At 37.3% G+C, this 14917-nt stretch overlaps 1 protein-coding gene across 2 annotated transcripts in view; it reads left to right on the plus strand.

The window, feature by feature from the left end:
- The first annotated feature begins 4380 nt into the window (after positions 1 to 4380).
- Positions 4381 to 14917, plus strand: part of LOC139959424 (dynein axonemal heavy chain 3-like) — a 68349-nt gene continuing 57812 nt past the window's right edge. For both annotated transcript variants that reach the window (XM_071957030.1, XM_071957031.1), the window contains exons 1-12: positions 4381 to 4512; positions 6105 to 6204; positions 6899 to 7000; positions 7735 to 7957; positions 8805 to 8892; positions 9265 to 9376; positions 10190 to 10379; positions 11140 to 11335; positions 12307 to 12432; positions 12969 to 13164; positions 13730 to 13909; positions 14663 to 14799. In XM_071957030.1, the coding sequence (XP_071813131.1) occupies positions 6175 to 6204; positions 6899 to 7000; positions 7735 to 7957; positions 8805 to 8892; positions 9265 to 9376; positions 10190 to 10379; positions 11140 to 11335; positions 12307 to 12432; positions 12969 to 13164; positions 13730 to 13909; positions 14663 to 14799 (1580 nt within the window). In that variant the 5' untranslated portion in view covers positions 4381 to 4512; positions 6105 to 6174. The remainder of the gene's footprint in view (positions 4513 to 6104; positions 6205 to 6898; positions 7001 to 7734; positions 7958 to 8804; positions 8893 to 9264; positions 9377 to 10189; positions 10380 to 11139; positions 11336 to 12306; positions 12433 to 12968; positions 13165 to 13729; positions 13910 to 14662; positions 14800 to 14917) is intronic.

Below are 14917 nucleotides of genomic sequence, written 5' to 3' on the forward strand. Positions count from 1 at the left end.
GATTGATAGTACTATTCCCACTCCCTCCCACACATGCGCGCTGACACACACACGAAACATGGAAAATTACTGTTTATTATAAAGTAGTGAATTCATCGATATTCAGCTCAATAACTCGAAGACAGTTACTTTTCTTTTCTTTTTCTTTCTTTCTTTCTTTCTTTCTTTCTTTCTTTCTTTCTTTCTTTCTTTCTTTCTTTCTTTCTTTCTTTCTTTCTTTCTTTCTTTCTTTCTTTCTTTCTTTCTTTCTTTCTTTCTTTCTTTCTTTCTTTCTTTCTTTCTTTCTTTCTTTCTTTCTTTCTTTCTTTCTTTCTTTCTTTCTTTCTTTCTTTCTTTCTTTCTTTCTTTCTTTCTTTCTTTCTTTCTTTCTTTCTTTTATTTCCCCCTTCTTGTTTACATATGCCAGGGAAGACACTCCCTTGCATTTATTTTCCGATTAAGCAAAGACAAAAGGATTGAAAACAAATTGCTGTGCATCATGTATGCTTCATGATGCAACCAGCTTCTTAAACGTGAACCCCCCCCCCCCCTCCCCATCGAATTATTGGAAAAATCGGAGCCGAGCAAACTCATATCACTGTGTTCGCTGAGTTGGCATAGAACGAGACTCCCAGAATTACCAATGAATAATTATCGATTCAGCTTATATCGCTACAGCGTTCCATCCACCCCCCCCCCCCCTCCCCGCATCGATATCCCAATCAATCCTTAGGCTACCATAATCACCAGTGTATCATCATATATGAGGGTTACGTAACAATCCACCAGCCCTCCCTCCTATCTCAGACTACTGCAGTACTATATCACGTTCTGTGTCCCATGAGAATTGCTTACCTGGAAGCTTGGGGGAAATATATATTACCTCCATGTAGCATATACTCTATATAGTTTTGGTTTTACGGGAATAAAAAAGGAACTACCACTGTATAAGGCTTGATGGTTATTTCGTTCATCTGTCTCGACTTCATAAACTTAGGACTACAGCGGCCAAATCAAATTGAATAGACGATACATAGCGCATGCAAACTGTGGGTTGACCTTTAGCTTATCACTTTCGAACTGTTTGAAGGAAACTTTTAAAACTAGACAATCCTTGCTTCCGGGTATGGTTTTCGTAACCCTCGATGAGTTCCCGACCAATAGCTATATTCACCCGTATTTTCTATAGCCACTTTGAACAGCCCAAATAAATACTCAAAATATAACATTCATTGTTCATGTATTTATCTTGTGCCGTGTTGTATAATAGGATGTATAGAAAACCATGCATTTCGTTACTTGTTTTTACGTCCGCCGTGCACTTTTACACTAAATGAATAGCCTATACCAGTGGGTAAACAGGATAAATAAGAAGTATTTACAGTCACATATGCTGCAAGAATTGGTCTCGAAGCCAATCCGATGATAAATGATTGACTATAGGACAGTAAAGAAAGTGCAACATTCGAATTTATCCGTACAACTTGAGGTGAGAGATACTTTAAAACGGAAATCAAGCACTTCCTGTTTATGTCTTCAGTTGGGGTTTGTGTGTGTTTGTATGTGTTTGTGTGTGTTTGTGTGTGCATGTATGTGTGCATGTGTGTGTGCATGTGTATGTGCATGTGTGTGAATGTTTTCCTTCGTTCGTTCGTATATCTCTCGTTCGATCTTTCGTTGATTTGTTTATTTGTCTGCTTACAGCTGCAGGGCGGTGTACGTATAATAACACCTATACCTGCCTACAACTTGCTTTGTTTTTTTATTGTTTGTTTTCAAGTGTAATTTGACATGTTTTGAAATATCAGCTGTTGGATAACATGAATAGGTGGATGGATGTGTGTGTGTGTGTCGGTCAGTGACGTAATAAGGTTTCGGCACACGGGAAAACTTGAAGCGGGTGAGGAAGATGGTGCTTGTATATCAAATATACATATATATGTATACGGCTTTACTTTTAAAAAAATGCATAGTTTACACATTCAACTGTACCCCATTCATACCCTCTACCTTAAAGACCCCACCACCCCCCCCCCCCCGCCCGCCCCACCCCACCTCCGCCTTCCCCGCTCAACGCATTCTCATGCACTCACGGAGAAACGGCAGAAATTGCATGTCCCCGTTTAACTATATACATTATTCATGGTCTATGACCATTAGTTTAGTGGATAGAGCAGGAGTCCTCTATTAATCTTTTACGGGGACTTGAGAGAATAAATATTTCGAGCAAAGTGGCCACGGAGAACCAAAATCGAACTATATCGCATGTGAACGGTAGGCCGGTAGAATGATCAAGCCTAACGCCAGCAGGGGTCGCATAGGCTACCTAATGCATGGGTGCAAGATTACGGTCACGGACGATGTTTCTCTCCGGCTAGATGGAAACCAGCGGGTCGCTTATTGAGAACCCATGCTATACAGCATATTGTCTGTTCTTGTGATTGCGAAAATATTATTTGCGGAATCTTCGTGCGGCGGTTATAGTGTGTGTTGTAAGCTACTTATCTTACCGTCACTAAATTTGTTATTTATCGTCATTGTTTGTTTATTTCACTCATTCGTGGGCGGGAAGAGGGAGGGGGGAGCGTAATTGCAACGTGTCCAATCCCCACTTGGCTGTTCAAGGTTACGCTGCACCGGTACATTTCATAGTATATGAATATGCTATCCATAGTGTCGGGGGGGGGGACAAGCCTTTGGTGGGGGGGATTGGTTTATTCGATTAATTTATTAAGTTGTCTCTCTTCTCTTTTTTGGTTTTTTTAACTTTACATTTGCTAGTTATCGTTCCCCATGGATGTGATTGGATGCATGGGGGAGGGTGGGCAATCTCTCATGTTATATATATATTCGTCCCCTATCTTTGTCACTTCTATGGATACACCTGGTAATTAAGTAATTAGTAAGTAAGCACAAAGTAAGTAAGCATTGAAAACCAGGCAACAAATACTTGTCTTAAGTCTTCCACGACTAAAACACAGTATGTCAACCTATAGTGATGAAAAGAAATTGAGGGGTATAGGAATGTATCAAACATTTTGGAAGCAGAACATCTTCGGTGTTTGTAGATCCATGCAGAGGTTTTGTTTTTAATTTGGTAATAATTGCGACTGTATTCTCGAAATTTCGACTGTTTTTTAAACTTCCGAAAGTTGATATCAACTTGGTCTAGTTGATCATAAAATATCGACTTTTCTTGAAATTCCCACATTCATTTCGAAAAAAGACACTCTATATGTCGAAAATTTGAGATGACTGTTTGTTCCAAAGTTGTAATTTCTGTATATAAATTGTAGAAATTTTGGGATTTTCATTGAAATTTGAATGGAGGACGGTTGTGTATCAAAATCTGGACTTCTCCTAAAAAGTTCGTCGAAACTGATTTAACGAATTATGAGACAAAAAAAGATCGCTCCATTGCCAAGCACTCATTGTTTTCGCTATCATGAAAAGGATCAAGAGAAAAGATCACTGCATCACTGTATTATGTCGGTTGATTGTCATCCTCCTTATAGAAGGGGGGGGGGGTGGAGGACGAGACTATTTACCCCTCCTCAATTTAAATACTGGGGGTGGGGCAGGTTTTTCCCATCTGACCATGTTCCTACGCCTATGACGTTTAGGACGATGGCAACTAACACAAGTGAATCCTTTGTAGGATGTGTTTCTCATAACTATACCTTTCAACACCGACTTCAGTTTTAAGTTAATTCGAGTCAAACAAATTGACCCATAAAAGTATATGGCTTTTCTTCAAAATTTGAATTCAAGTTACCCTCATCAGAATATGAAAACAATACACATATATTCAAATCATGATAAACTTTTTCATTAACCATGCATGTATTGAAAGTTTCAACGTTTCAACTGTACCCAATCTGACGTCAAGTATACAGAAGAATGAAAAATAATAATAATGGAAAAATCTTATCAGTGTGCACATGGTGACAACACAACTCGTTCCTTTAACTTTCCTTGGTGTGATAACTTCAAGCACAATATCTGCATGCAAGTTTCACGAAGATAAGTTAAATGTAAGTTCCTCTTTTACATGCCAAAAATAAATTTACGTCTGACCTATTCTGTTAAGTTTTCCATTATGGCATGGAAAGTTCACCCGGAGGTTAAAGCAATCACCTTTTTTTGCTCACTTTTTATAGATAACGCATAACTTTTTAAGAATTTAGTGTCCTTTGTCTCTAAGTGTGTTAATTACTTTTAGGGGCCGTATGGTCTTCCTGGTTTCTATAGATCTAGTCGTAACGCAATATCGTGGAAACCCTGGTAGTGAGCATATGCATCTGTCTTTGGCAAAAGAAGGCCTGGGCATACCGAAATAATGTTTGCATCTCAAATATTGAAAGCAAGTGAGGAATAACTAAATTGAGGGCGCTCTGTACTTGATTGGCATGGCAACTGTACACATCTTTGAGGTTTCGCTGCCCTGGAAATGATATTCCAAATGTTATTTTCGGTGGCGTAATATTGTTAAAATTGTCTGTAACAACCGGAATATTAAAATTCAAATAATTGGTATGTACGTTTATGTGGCCTTGCTTTATATACAGCAAACCCTGGCTGTTTGGTATCGTTAATTCGGGGCCTTGGGAACGAAATGGAATTACTCGATTAGCCTAACGTAAGCGCCTGATGCCCTGTGTATTGCTTAAACTATGCCTAGGCTACACTGAGTTACATAATGCTGGATTGGAACGAGTTCAGCGAATACGACCTGGGTTGTTGATCGAACTCCACAGTATCGTGGAAAAAATAACAAACCGCACGGTGGTTTATAATCGCAACCAGATAATTCTTTTTCCCAAAAGCAACCAGTAAAGATTGAGTTTAAAGCTTATTCCAAGTTATTAATTTTGGCCTAACTTTGCTAGGCTAAACCAAATCACATGCCACAACATACAAGCACTCCTACTAATTGGCCAGAGCCAGCATGTAGGTCTAGGCCTAATGTAGGACCTACTATTAGGCCTATTACTTAAGTTGGTTTGGTGGTTATTACTTTGTTAAATCTTTGTTAAAAGGACCATTAATAGCTGATGGTGTATTTTAGGGCAAAGCATGAGATTACTCGGCTATCAGGTTCAGACTGAGTCAGAGTGTTGGCTTAAAGAAATTTGTAAGAAAATTAGAGGACCTTGGCCTAATTACCTTTCAACCCTCTTTGAAAACCTCTGTTGCCAAAACACATGTCTGGTAATCTTATGGACCACAAATGAACATGGCATTTTTAAAGTATGAAGTCAAAAAAGGTAACTTGGATCTGAAGTAGAGCTCAGAATTTGTGTGCTTGGGCAATGCAGCATAGGCAGTTACACCTACCATATGTTTCTGCCACAATTAGTTTTCCTTACACTTACAGAAACACTGTTACTTCTGCCTTTTTCTATTGCGGAAACTACCAGTTTTATGCGATATGAATTACCCATACAAACTAAAGAGGAATATGTAGGGAAGAAGGATCACATTTATTTTAGTAAATAAAGTAAATAACAAGTTGGTAGTGTATATCAAAACAAGAAAGGATATGTATGTTCTTTATCTTGATATTTCAAAAGTATTACTGTGTGATATTGTTATATAGGTATTTATTTAATAGTGTATGTTTATTTAAGTTCTTTTTGTCATTAACCAGTTTGTTTATTCTTTGTCTTGTGATTGTTTGTGTGTTGTAAAGTTATAAACTTTACTCTCGATTTAAAAGTCTGCTTTGCAATTAATTTTAGGCTATATGTGGTAGAGGTTTACTTTTATTTTCTAGATGCATTTGTAAAATTCATAATGAAAGTGTTATTTTATTACCATCTTTTAAGAGTCTCCTCCATATAGACAGATAGGGTGTATTAGAATACAGGGTATACTGCCAAAGAACAAATTACACAACATCAAAGACAAGCCACGCCATTAATTAATGCAATATACCCTGGAAGGATACTTTATCACTTTTATTTAAAGAAGGTGCATCTGGATTAACTTATTATCTTGATACACAATACACATGCAGTAAAGATTAACTGAATGACAACTGAATGACTATCTGACTTTAATTTATTGATGTTGATATCCATGCCAAATCAATTTAATGTGTGGTATATTTCATTCCTTTGCAGATGTGCAATATGAAGTAATTATTACATACTTGAGATTGCTGGAACTGTAAGAACCAATTCTAATCCGAAAATGGAGAGATCAACCCTTGAGAGAGTTTGGGTATGGCTGCAAATTATTTTGGTCACTTTGACATTCATATATATATATATATATATATATATATATATATATATATATATATATATATATATATATATATATATATATATATATATATATATATATAGATATATACAGATAAAATTGAAATCGTAATGATGTATATGACGTAATGATGTATATTATAAGTCAAACATTGTTTGAAAGTAAATGAAATATGTATCAGTAACACTGGACTAGCAGTTTGCTAGCTGTGCTGGACTAATGGGAAAAAGAGTAATCTGGTTTCACATTCAGTAGCTGCCTCAGAACTATACACAATTACTTAAATTGTTGCACAAGATAAAAAAAAAAATACATGGCAATCTTTTTGTAAAGCAGAATGCACAGCTTTTCAGTTGTGAAAAAAGTGGTGATTTGTGAGTATTGTACTCTGTGTATGTTGAGGAAGTCTTGTGTACATCCACAAAGCTGACCTCTGTCTTGTTGCACTTGTTACATCTCAAATCATTGAACTTACAAAACTTATAATCAAAATGATGTTCAGAAGGTTAGAAAAAGATTACAACAAATGCATATGTATAGCAAGCAGTCTTATTTTCCATGTTTCTTCGAATTTTTTTACAACTTTATAATATATGGGCAATTCCAAATCCTCAAACAAATGCTACATTTTTAATCATCTTTTATTCAGATGTCAGAGATCCCTGTGTTGCCATGCAGCCAGACGAAAGGACTACCAGGCCTTCCACCTCTGCCTGCATCAGCTGCCTCCAATCCATCAGAGTTGTACCAGGTGAGAAGTTTTCTTATAAGGGTACTCTAATACTCTCAATTTTCTTACAGCCCAGTCTCCAAAATTTTGGAAACCTCAGATAAGGGGCTTTAGAAAGAAAGAGTGAAATGAGTGATTCCCCAATCCACGACCTGTAGTGTAGGTTTCTCTCCCTATTCCATGTGGTAATAATATTTCTCTGTTCTTGAAGATTTGTATGCAAAACTAGTGGGTTATCTTTCACCATTTCAAGCAGAAGATTTCTCAATTTCCCATCTTTGCTTTGTATTTTTGTTTCCCTCTTTACAGTAACAGTATATAGGCATATAAGAAGATATATATTTGGTACTTTCTCTTCTGTTAAAGTTTGCCTCCAATTATGATTTTTTTTTATGGTTATTGTCTATTATTATTTTATTTATTTGTTTGTAGTTTTTGAAAGCCATCATCTGGTTATCCAGAGGACAGCTTGTCTCAGCTCTTCTTCCTTCACATCTAAATTATCATACTTTAGTGGAATGAATATCCAATCAGCACTTTTGTAGCATATCAATGTATCCAATCAGCACTTTTGTAGCATATCAATGTTTTCAATGTTGAGAGCAAGGTCATTTCTTTTTCAGTCAATGTGTTGTACTTCAGACAAACTTCCGGCACAGCTAACATCTCCATGATGACCCCAGTGTGTAACCATATTTTTGTAAATTTATTGCTTACAATTTGGTTTCATTCTTATTCCCCTCGGTATGTGACAGATTGTCTTGAAACACAGCGAACACCCACCGATTATGCAAGGCAATTCGTGGACTTTGGCAGCACCGTTTAAAGAACAGAAATTTCACAGGACTCCCAGCGAATCTATCGGGAACAACTACACACCGTCCGCCAGTGACCTGAAAATCAGATCTTTACCCAAGAATAACAACCTGACCAGATCTCACACTCAACCAGCACTGAGCAGGAAAAGAAGTCACTCACGTATCTTTTGTCAAAATCTCTCTTAAAGTTTGAGGGCATTCCTTGTTAAATTTGTTTCAAGGATGTTGTTAGAGTATGTTTTTAAAATGTTTGGCTTAAAGAAGGGGGAAAACATTGAAAAACCAAATCGTTGGTTGCCTGGAAATGACAGTTACCTTTAACCTTATGTATCTTCCAAAAAGATAACTGCTTGGAACATTATAAACTTATTCTGAAATATTCAAGATAGAGTGATATTCAAACAAGTGAGACCAGGTGACTAATTGTCCTCTGCTCTAACTTTAGTGTCTGCTTAGCAGAACCTGCCAGCCATAGTATACTGGGGTTTTAACATGGGATCACATCCCAGATTCATTGAACACATTTGACAAGCAGTAGGGAAATAATTTCAAATTGTGATTGTATTTTCAATGTGAAAATATTGCTCACTGCTAAGTTTTAAATTCTAAGAGCTGGGTAAGCCAAAAAAGGGACTTTTTGAATATTGGTTTAAGATTTCAGTGAAAGAATAACAATTTGCCAGTAATTGTAAAAAATTGTTTTTAATTCATTTCAAATGAAACACAAATAGCTGCCTCAGTCTGAAGTATAAAATGATATGAGAAAGCACAGTAGCATCTCACATATTTGATCTTATGTCTGCAAACAACAATCTTTTAAAAAACAGTTTGAATTACTTTCAAGCGAAAATATGATAAACTGCCTGCATCCTGCAATTAATTAATTTTTGCATCAATGAGAAAGGTTTTTGCCAAGTTTTCTATTTTTATTTTTTAGTTAATTCTTTATTGAGAGCAGTTTTCATTTGTTACAATTTAGTCAACTTCCTTAACAGAGCAAAATTCAGCGTCAAAATCTCCTCGTTACAAGGAACTTCCTGCCATATCTCCGAGATCAAAGACTTTCGATGGCAAGAAGCCTCACCTACAAAATGGGTAATGCCCTGCATGAATTATGTTGAAAATGGATGTGAGATGAAATTGTTGCCATTCATTTTCACTTTTGTTTTGGCAAAAAAAGAATGATATCCTACTGTAGAATATTTGAAGAGTTGCTATATAAAAACAATGCAGTATTTACTAATTTTGTGAGTGAAGGTATTCAGTAATGAATGGTGGTTACTCTATGTGATGTGTTATATTGTTTGGTGGAACTTGACCAGCTGCTTAACAGCTATTTGCTTTATTGCATATCTTCGCAAATAAGACTTTTTGTTGTCAAAAATAAACAAAATTCATGTTGCTCATGCAGCATTGTTGTTTTGGATAGATGTTAACATTTAGAGCATCATTTTATATAATTTTCAGCAACGATCACAAAGGTAGACCGATGTCTCCGATGCAACAGCTGGTTATTATGAGCAAAGCAGAGAAGACAGAAGATGAGAAACATGAAGAACCCTCAGAGAGGGATTTGGAGGTGAATCTAGGAAGGCAAAGTTCATTGGTGGGACCAGCAAATGCATATATTGAGAGAAAGGAATGGGGGGGGGGGGGTGTAATTGCTTGTCATTAATGCTGTGTGCTCTTGATCAGGTCTGACCATAGGCTGATATCCTGTTTTGTTCTTCCATATATTGAAACTGGGTTTCCCAATGACCCTTGGTGGGTATGATAGTAAGTAAACTGCAATTAATTAGACTTTTTGCTCCTTTAGTTAATTTTAGTAGCTAGATTTCTGTTTTCCGGTAAACTAGATCATCATCCCCTCAACCTTCACAAATCAGCCATGGATTGGATTCACAATAAGTGGATATATAACTAATTGCCAAGAGTGAGAATATGATATTCTTCTAACTTTCTTGAAATCCTTAATATTAATATAATAATTAAAATACTATTTGTTTTAGTGATGGTGGGGGGGGGGGGGCAGGAGGAGGAGCATAGGGTTTGGGAGAGAATCATTTTCAAAAAACAGTACAAATGTACACGTTGCTTCTCAATACTATAATGCCTGACAGGATAGATTAAATACAATCTTATGATGTATGTGATTTATATTATAAGCATTTACAGTCCTCCTTCCAAACCCCCCCACCCCCCCTCCCCCAAAGGGTAAACTATTGATTTTGCCATATCTCTTAATCACTATGCACTGTCGCATCTAAGCCTCTGAATATCTCTGAATAAGTTTGCCTTCTGTTACATACTGCTTGTCATTTATTAAAGAGGTATGATCCAGCTATCCAATTCTTCATTTCAACTTTCTTTCTTTATACTTTTTGAATTGTAGAGGTACTGTTTTTACATACTTCAAGGAGTAGAAACCTGCATGCTCGCTGCTCCTCCACCTACCATGATGGACAATGTTCGCAGTCTTGTTCCATTTGCACTCAGAGATTCTTCGAAGCTACTACAAATGCAGGACAGGCTGGAGGAAGAGATTCTGTCAGATTTTTATCTCAGCTCTCGGAAAGCAATTGGTGAGAGTCGGGCCAACATATGGGCTAATTTTTTTTTATGAAACATTTCAATTATGTTATGTGGCATGACTATTGATAATAGCAATGAAAATGACAACAATTTATTTCCAGCAATTTTGTACACTACATGAATGTTTAACAAAGTATAAACGAATAGTTTGATATACAATACAATCTAGAGAGACAGGTACAAAGAAAGAAAAAAAACATTCATCATGTTAATTTATATACAAAAGTTAAGCTATACAAATGCATGGAAAAAGAGAAAAAAAGAAGTGCAATGCTTATAGAATGTTTTCCCCATTTGAATATAATAAAAATATAAATATACTTGAGAGTAATTGGTGAAAGGAGACAAAAATTAAATCCTATTAAAAAAAATTAGGAAATATAGGCCAGAAGTTCCTTAAAACTTTCCATGTAAGATGCATCCCCTATATGAAATGTTTCCACTAGTTGGGTTTCACTAGTTATTACTTTGATGTTGCATTGAGCTGTTGAATTTGGCATTGACATGTATTGGGACGCAGCCCAGTTTGTCTCCCACCTTGTGAGACCACAGGGGAAGCCAATCATTTTGTCTTCCACAACACACATTAGGTCGCTTCAAACAGACCCCTCTCTAAGAGGGAGAGATACCAAGTTATAATTATCACAGAATAATGTGGAAGGTTTTTTTGTGGTTCCACATTGTACTCCTAAGCAATCCTGTTAGCATTCAGCTTAAATTATCCTTTTCTTGTTTGCAACCATGATTCAGTGGATTATATTCTGAAAGACGGGGAGGAGAAGAAGAGGTTGCACATCGGTTGGATACCCAGGTCATTCCCCCACCGTGTGATACGAGCTCCGGTCCCATGGCATAACACGTATCAACTCAGTAAGGATTACAACCAACAGCATTTGTTTGTCACCAATGAGATGATGCTACTCTTACAAAATCTTTGGCACAACAGGTAAGACATTGGAATTATTAAGTTTGAAAAAACCCTGTATCGTCTTGAAATTTGGGAAGTGGGTATATTTTCCAACTCCTTTTAAGATCCATACTTGCAGTCAGTATTTTTTTTAAAGTAGAAGAAAGGAAATCAATTTCATTATGCTGGCATGTGCTCTTAAATACTGATTCCTGCATGTCAGGCTATTCTAAGTGTCATAGATTGGGGGATGTAAATTTGCAAATGGATTGTTAGAACATCTCTATACTTTGTGATTATGGTAGCTCACTGGGGATCATTTAAGTCTTCTTGGGATCATGTTAACTCTCTGTACATTAGTTTAGTCTGGTTAACATCATGTTAGCTCACTGTGAATCAGCTTAGTCTCCTAGGGATCATGTTAGCTCACTGTGAATCAGTTTAGTCTCCTTGGATCATGTTAGCTCACTGTGAATCAGTTTAGTCTCCTTGGATCATGTTAGCTTCTGTGTGGATCACATTAGTCTGGTTAAGATCATGTTAGCTCACTGTGGATCATTTTAGCCTCCTTGGGATCATGTAAGCTCTTTGTGGATTAGTTTAGTCTCCTTGGATCATGTTAGCTTCTGTGTGGATCACATTAGTCTGGTTAAGATCATGTTAGCTCACTGTGGATCATTTTAGCCTCCTTGGGATCATGTAAGCTCTCTGTAGATTAGTTTAGTCTCCTTGGATCATGTTAGCTTCTGTGGGGATCACATTAGTCTGGTTGAGATTATGTTAGCTCACTGTGGATCAGTTTAGTCTCCTTGGGATCAGGTTAGCTCTCTGTGGATCAGTTTAGTCTGGTTAAGATCATGTCAGCTCTGTGGATCAGTTTAGTCTCCTTGGGATCATGTTAGCTTCTGTATGGATCATTCTTGTCTCTTGCACAATCACATTCTAGGTCTCTACGAATCGTTTAAGTTACTTTTGTGCTAGTTCTCAATGTGGAATATTTTATCTTCCAGGTTCTCTTCTTGCCGATTCGTGAGGCTGAAAGACTTACTCGCTGCAGAGTTACCGCTCCTGCCAGCAGAATTTGAAGGAATGGTGAAGACGCACTGCGAGGAAGCAAGAAAAGTACTCCAATCATCGTAAGTGACCGACAGAGTTGGTTATATAGACTTTTAACGTATAGGATAATGGTCGTGCTAGTCAATGGCTTTTTCAGGTGTATTCTATGAAGGATTTCTCATTGGGATTTATAATACAAGTTTTCAGATATTTGCTGGTGTGATGGTTTTGAGGACCGCAGTGAAATTACGTACCCAGTCTGCAGTGCCTCAACACTTAAGGAGGTTCTCATTCTCATGACAACAATGGAAATAAGCATTATCCATTAGTTATGCTGATTATTGTGTCACAAGTAGGACCTATATGCAACCCCCCTCCCCCTCAAGGTGTTCATATTTCATGTCTTTTATTGCGATCATTCAATGAAATTCATTGTTTTCTTTGATTTATTTGCTCTGATGTCGTAAGGTTCCATAGGCAGCATCAGTAAGGTTAGGAAAACCTTCTCATCCTCTACAAAATAAAAATAAAACTTGCCCATGTGTGTCTTTAAAGGTACTAGAACTATCCCCCACCCCCTCCGCTTTACTGAAATGCCCTGAAATTGTAACTTCAGGTGGATCCCAACCTGTGCTGAAACATTCATGGCCTATAAGGATCTCTGGTCCTTCCTGGTACCCCAGAGTGACTCTGACTCGACCACCAAGGCCCAAGAGTTTTTCGCCAGCGTCGCTGCCGTGATGTCCATTCAGCTACGGAGTATGGTCATCAACTCCTTGGCGGACTTTCTGGAATTTTTCAAGATCCACAAGGTAAAGTACCTTGGAAGATACCAGGATATAACATAATACTTGTTTAAACAGTTCATTAAGAAGTTTGTTTCTTCCTTTTTAGATGTGTAAAGAAAGTCTGAAAGAGTTTAGCATTTTTAACTGTCTCACACCTTTTTTTGTTCATTTTCTTTTATTCGTACAGAAGATCAAGTGTGTTCCTGCACAATCACACATGTCATTTTACACATGGGTGTAAAATCCACATATGTGTCACAATACAATGACAAATCAATAACAGTAGATCAAGAAAAGCATGTGTGAAAGACATTTGCAGGTGAACACATTACATACCCCCCTCTCCCTCTCTCCCCTCCCCTCCCAAGGTCATCTGTTCTCTTGTTATTTTCTAGTAAGGATTCATGACCATTAAACAAGCACATTAAGAGTTTAAGAACAAGATACTGAAATTAGGTTTTCACTCAGCCATGTGGAATATGTTTTCTGGTTTATTTCATATCACATCTTCTTCCATCTGCGAATCTCCCATATCGATATGGAAGATGATTTCAACACTGTTATGAATTTTCTTCTCTTCGATATGCAGGATGGGAACGACTTTGGTGACGAATACAACGAGCTGCAGTACGTGATGCCGCAGGTGATGATTATCAAACTGAAGGTGGACGAGCCCAAGATTATTTTCGATCCTGCGTTTAGAGAGTGCAGGGACATCATCCTACGATGCTTCTCACAGATCATCACGTCAGCCGAGGGGTTACAACGGGTCAGTGTTTACATGGCCAAAGTGTGATGCAGTGTAAAGCTGTTGATTGTCACTTCTGCTAGTGAGGAGATAATGTGGAGAAACGTAAATAATTGTCCACATCTAAGAGTGGCACCGAAGGTCAAAGGAAATGACGGAAACTGATAAATGACACGGCTGTTTGAAAAGTCTCTACCGAGAGATATCAAACACATCATAGCTCTCATGATCTTTTGTAGTACCACTGTATTCATTGCCATTACCAGAAAGTTTTGTGTTTGTCCGCAGAAGCGAGAGGGGGTTGTATGAGAGGGGCATTTCGTGTCTCATTGGGTGGAAAGTTCTCATTTGTCAAAAATATGTATCTAAGTATTTTATACTGTTTACATGATAGTTTGAAGGAGTTATAGGGTAAATACTGATAGAAATGAGCAGTACTGAATAAAGAGTTAGACAAACATGTAACATGGAGGTCATCGTGATAGCATAGTTACGAGTAAGGTCGATCTTACTCTTCTCACACTCCAGTGAATTCAAGGTCACCCACCAGTAGACAAAAGTGAGGAGTATGTATCAAATTGGTGCTACATTTATATGAAGTGCAGAAGTAATGATACCTTTAATTAAGAGCTTTGACAGGAAAGCATTGGACATGTCCTTCTACTCAAGTTGTTATTCTCATGTATCTAATCTATGAGCTGTTGATACTATGGCTATGTTTATCAGATTTAATTAAGGTCTTCATTCTTTTTTTTATCTTTTTTTTTATGTCAGGTGGAATGCTCCATCTTCCCACAGATGGCTCATCAGAAATTACTCCTCCGAGCGGTGAAGCTGGATGAGCCATTGGTGACAGAATTCATCGATCAAGCGATGGAAATATTTAAATTCAACACGGTTGGACCCACAAAGTGAGTGCTTTACACACTCAATGCTTTTGGTCACTATCCCCGTTTATATTGCAAACACTTTTACAACATAAATATATATCACTATTTTTTATCCAACATGATTTCATGCAGATAAAAT

The sequence above is a fragment of the Apostichopus japonicus genome, chromosome 19, assembly GCF_037975245.1.
Source record: "Apostichopus japonicus isolate 1M-3 chromosome 19, ASM3797524v1, whole genome shotgun sequence".
Classification (NCBI taxonomy): domain Eukaryota; kingdom Metazoa; phylum Echinodermata; class Holothuroidea; order Aspidochirotida; family Stichopodidae; genus Apostichopus; species Apostichopus japonicus.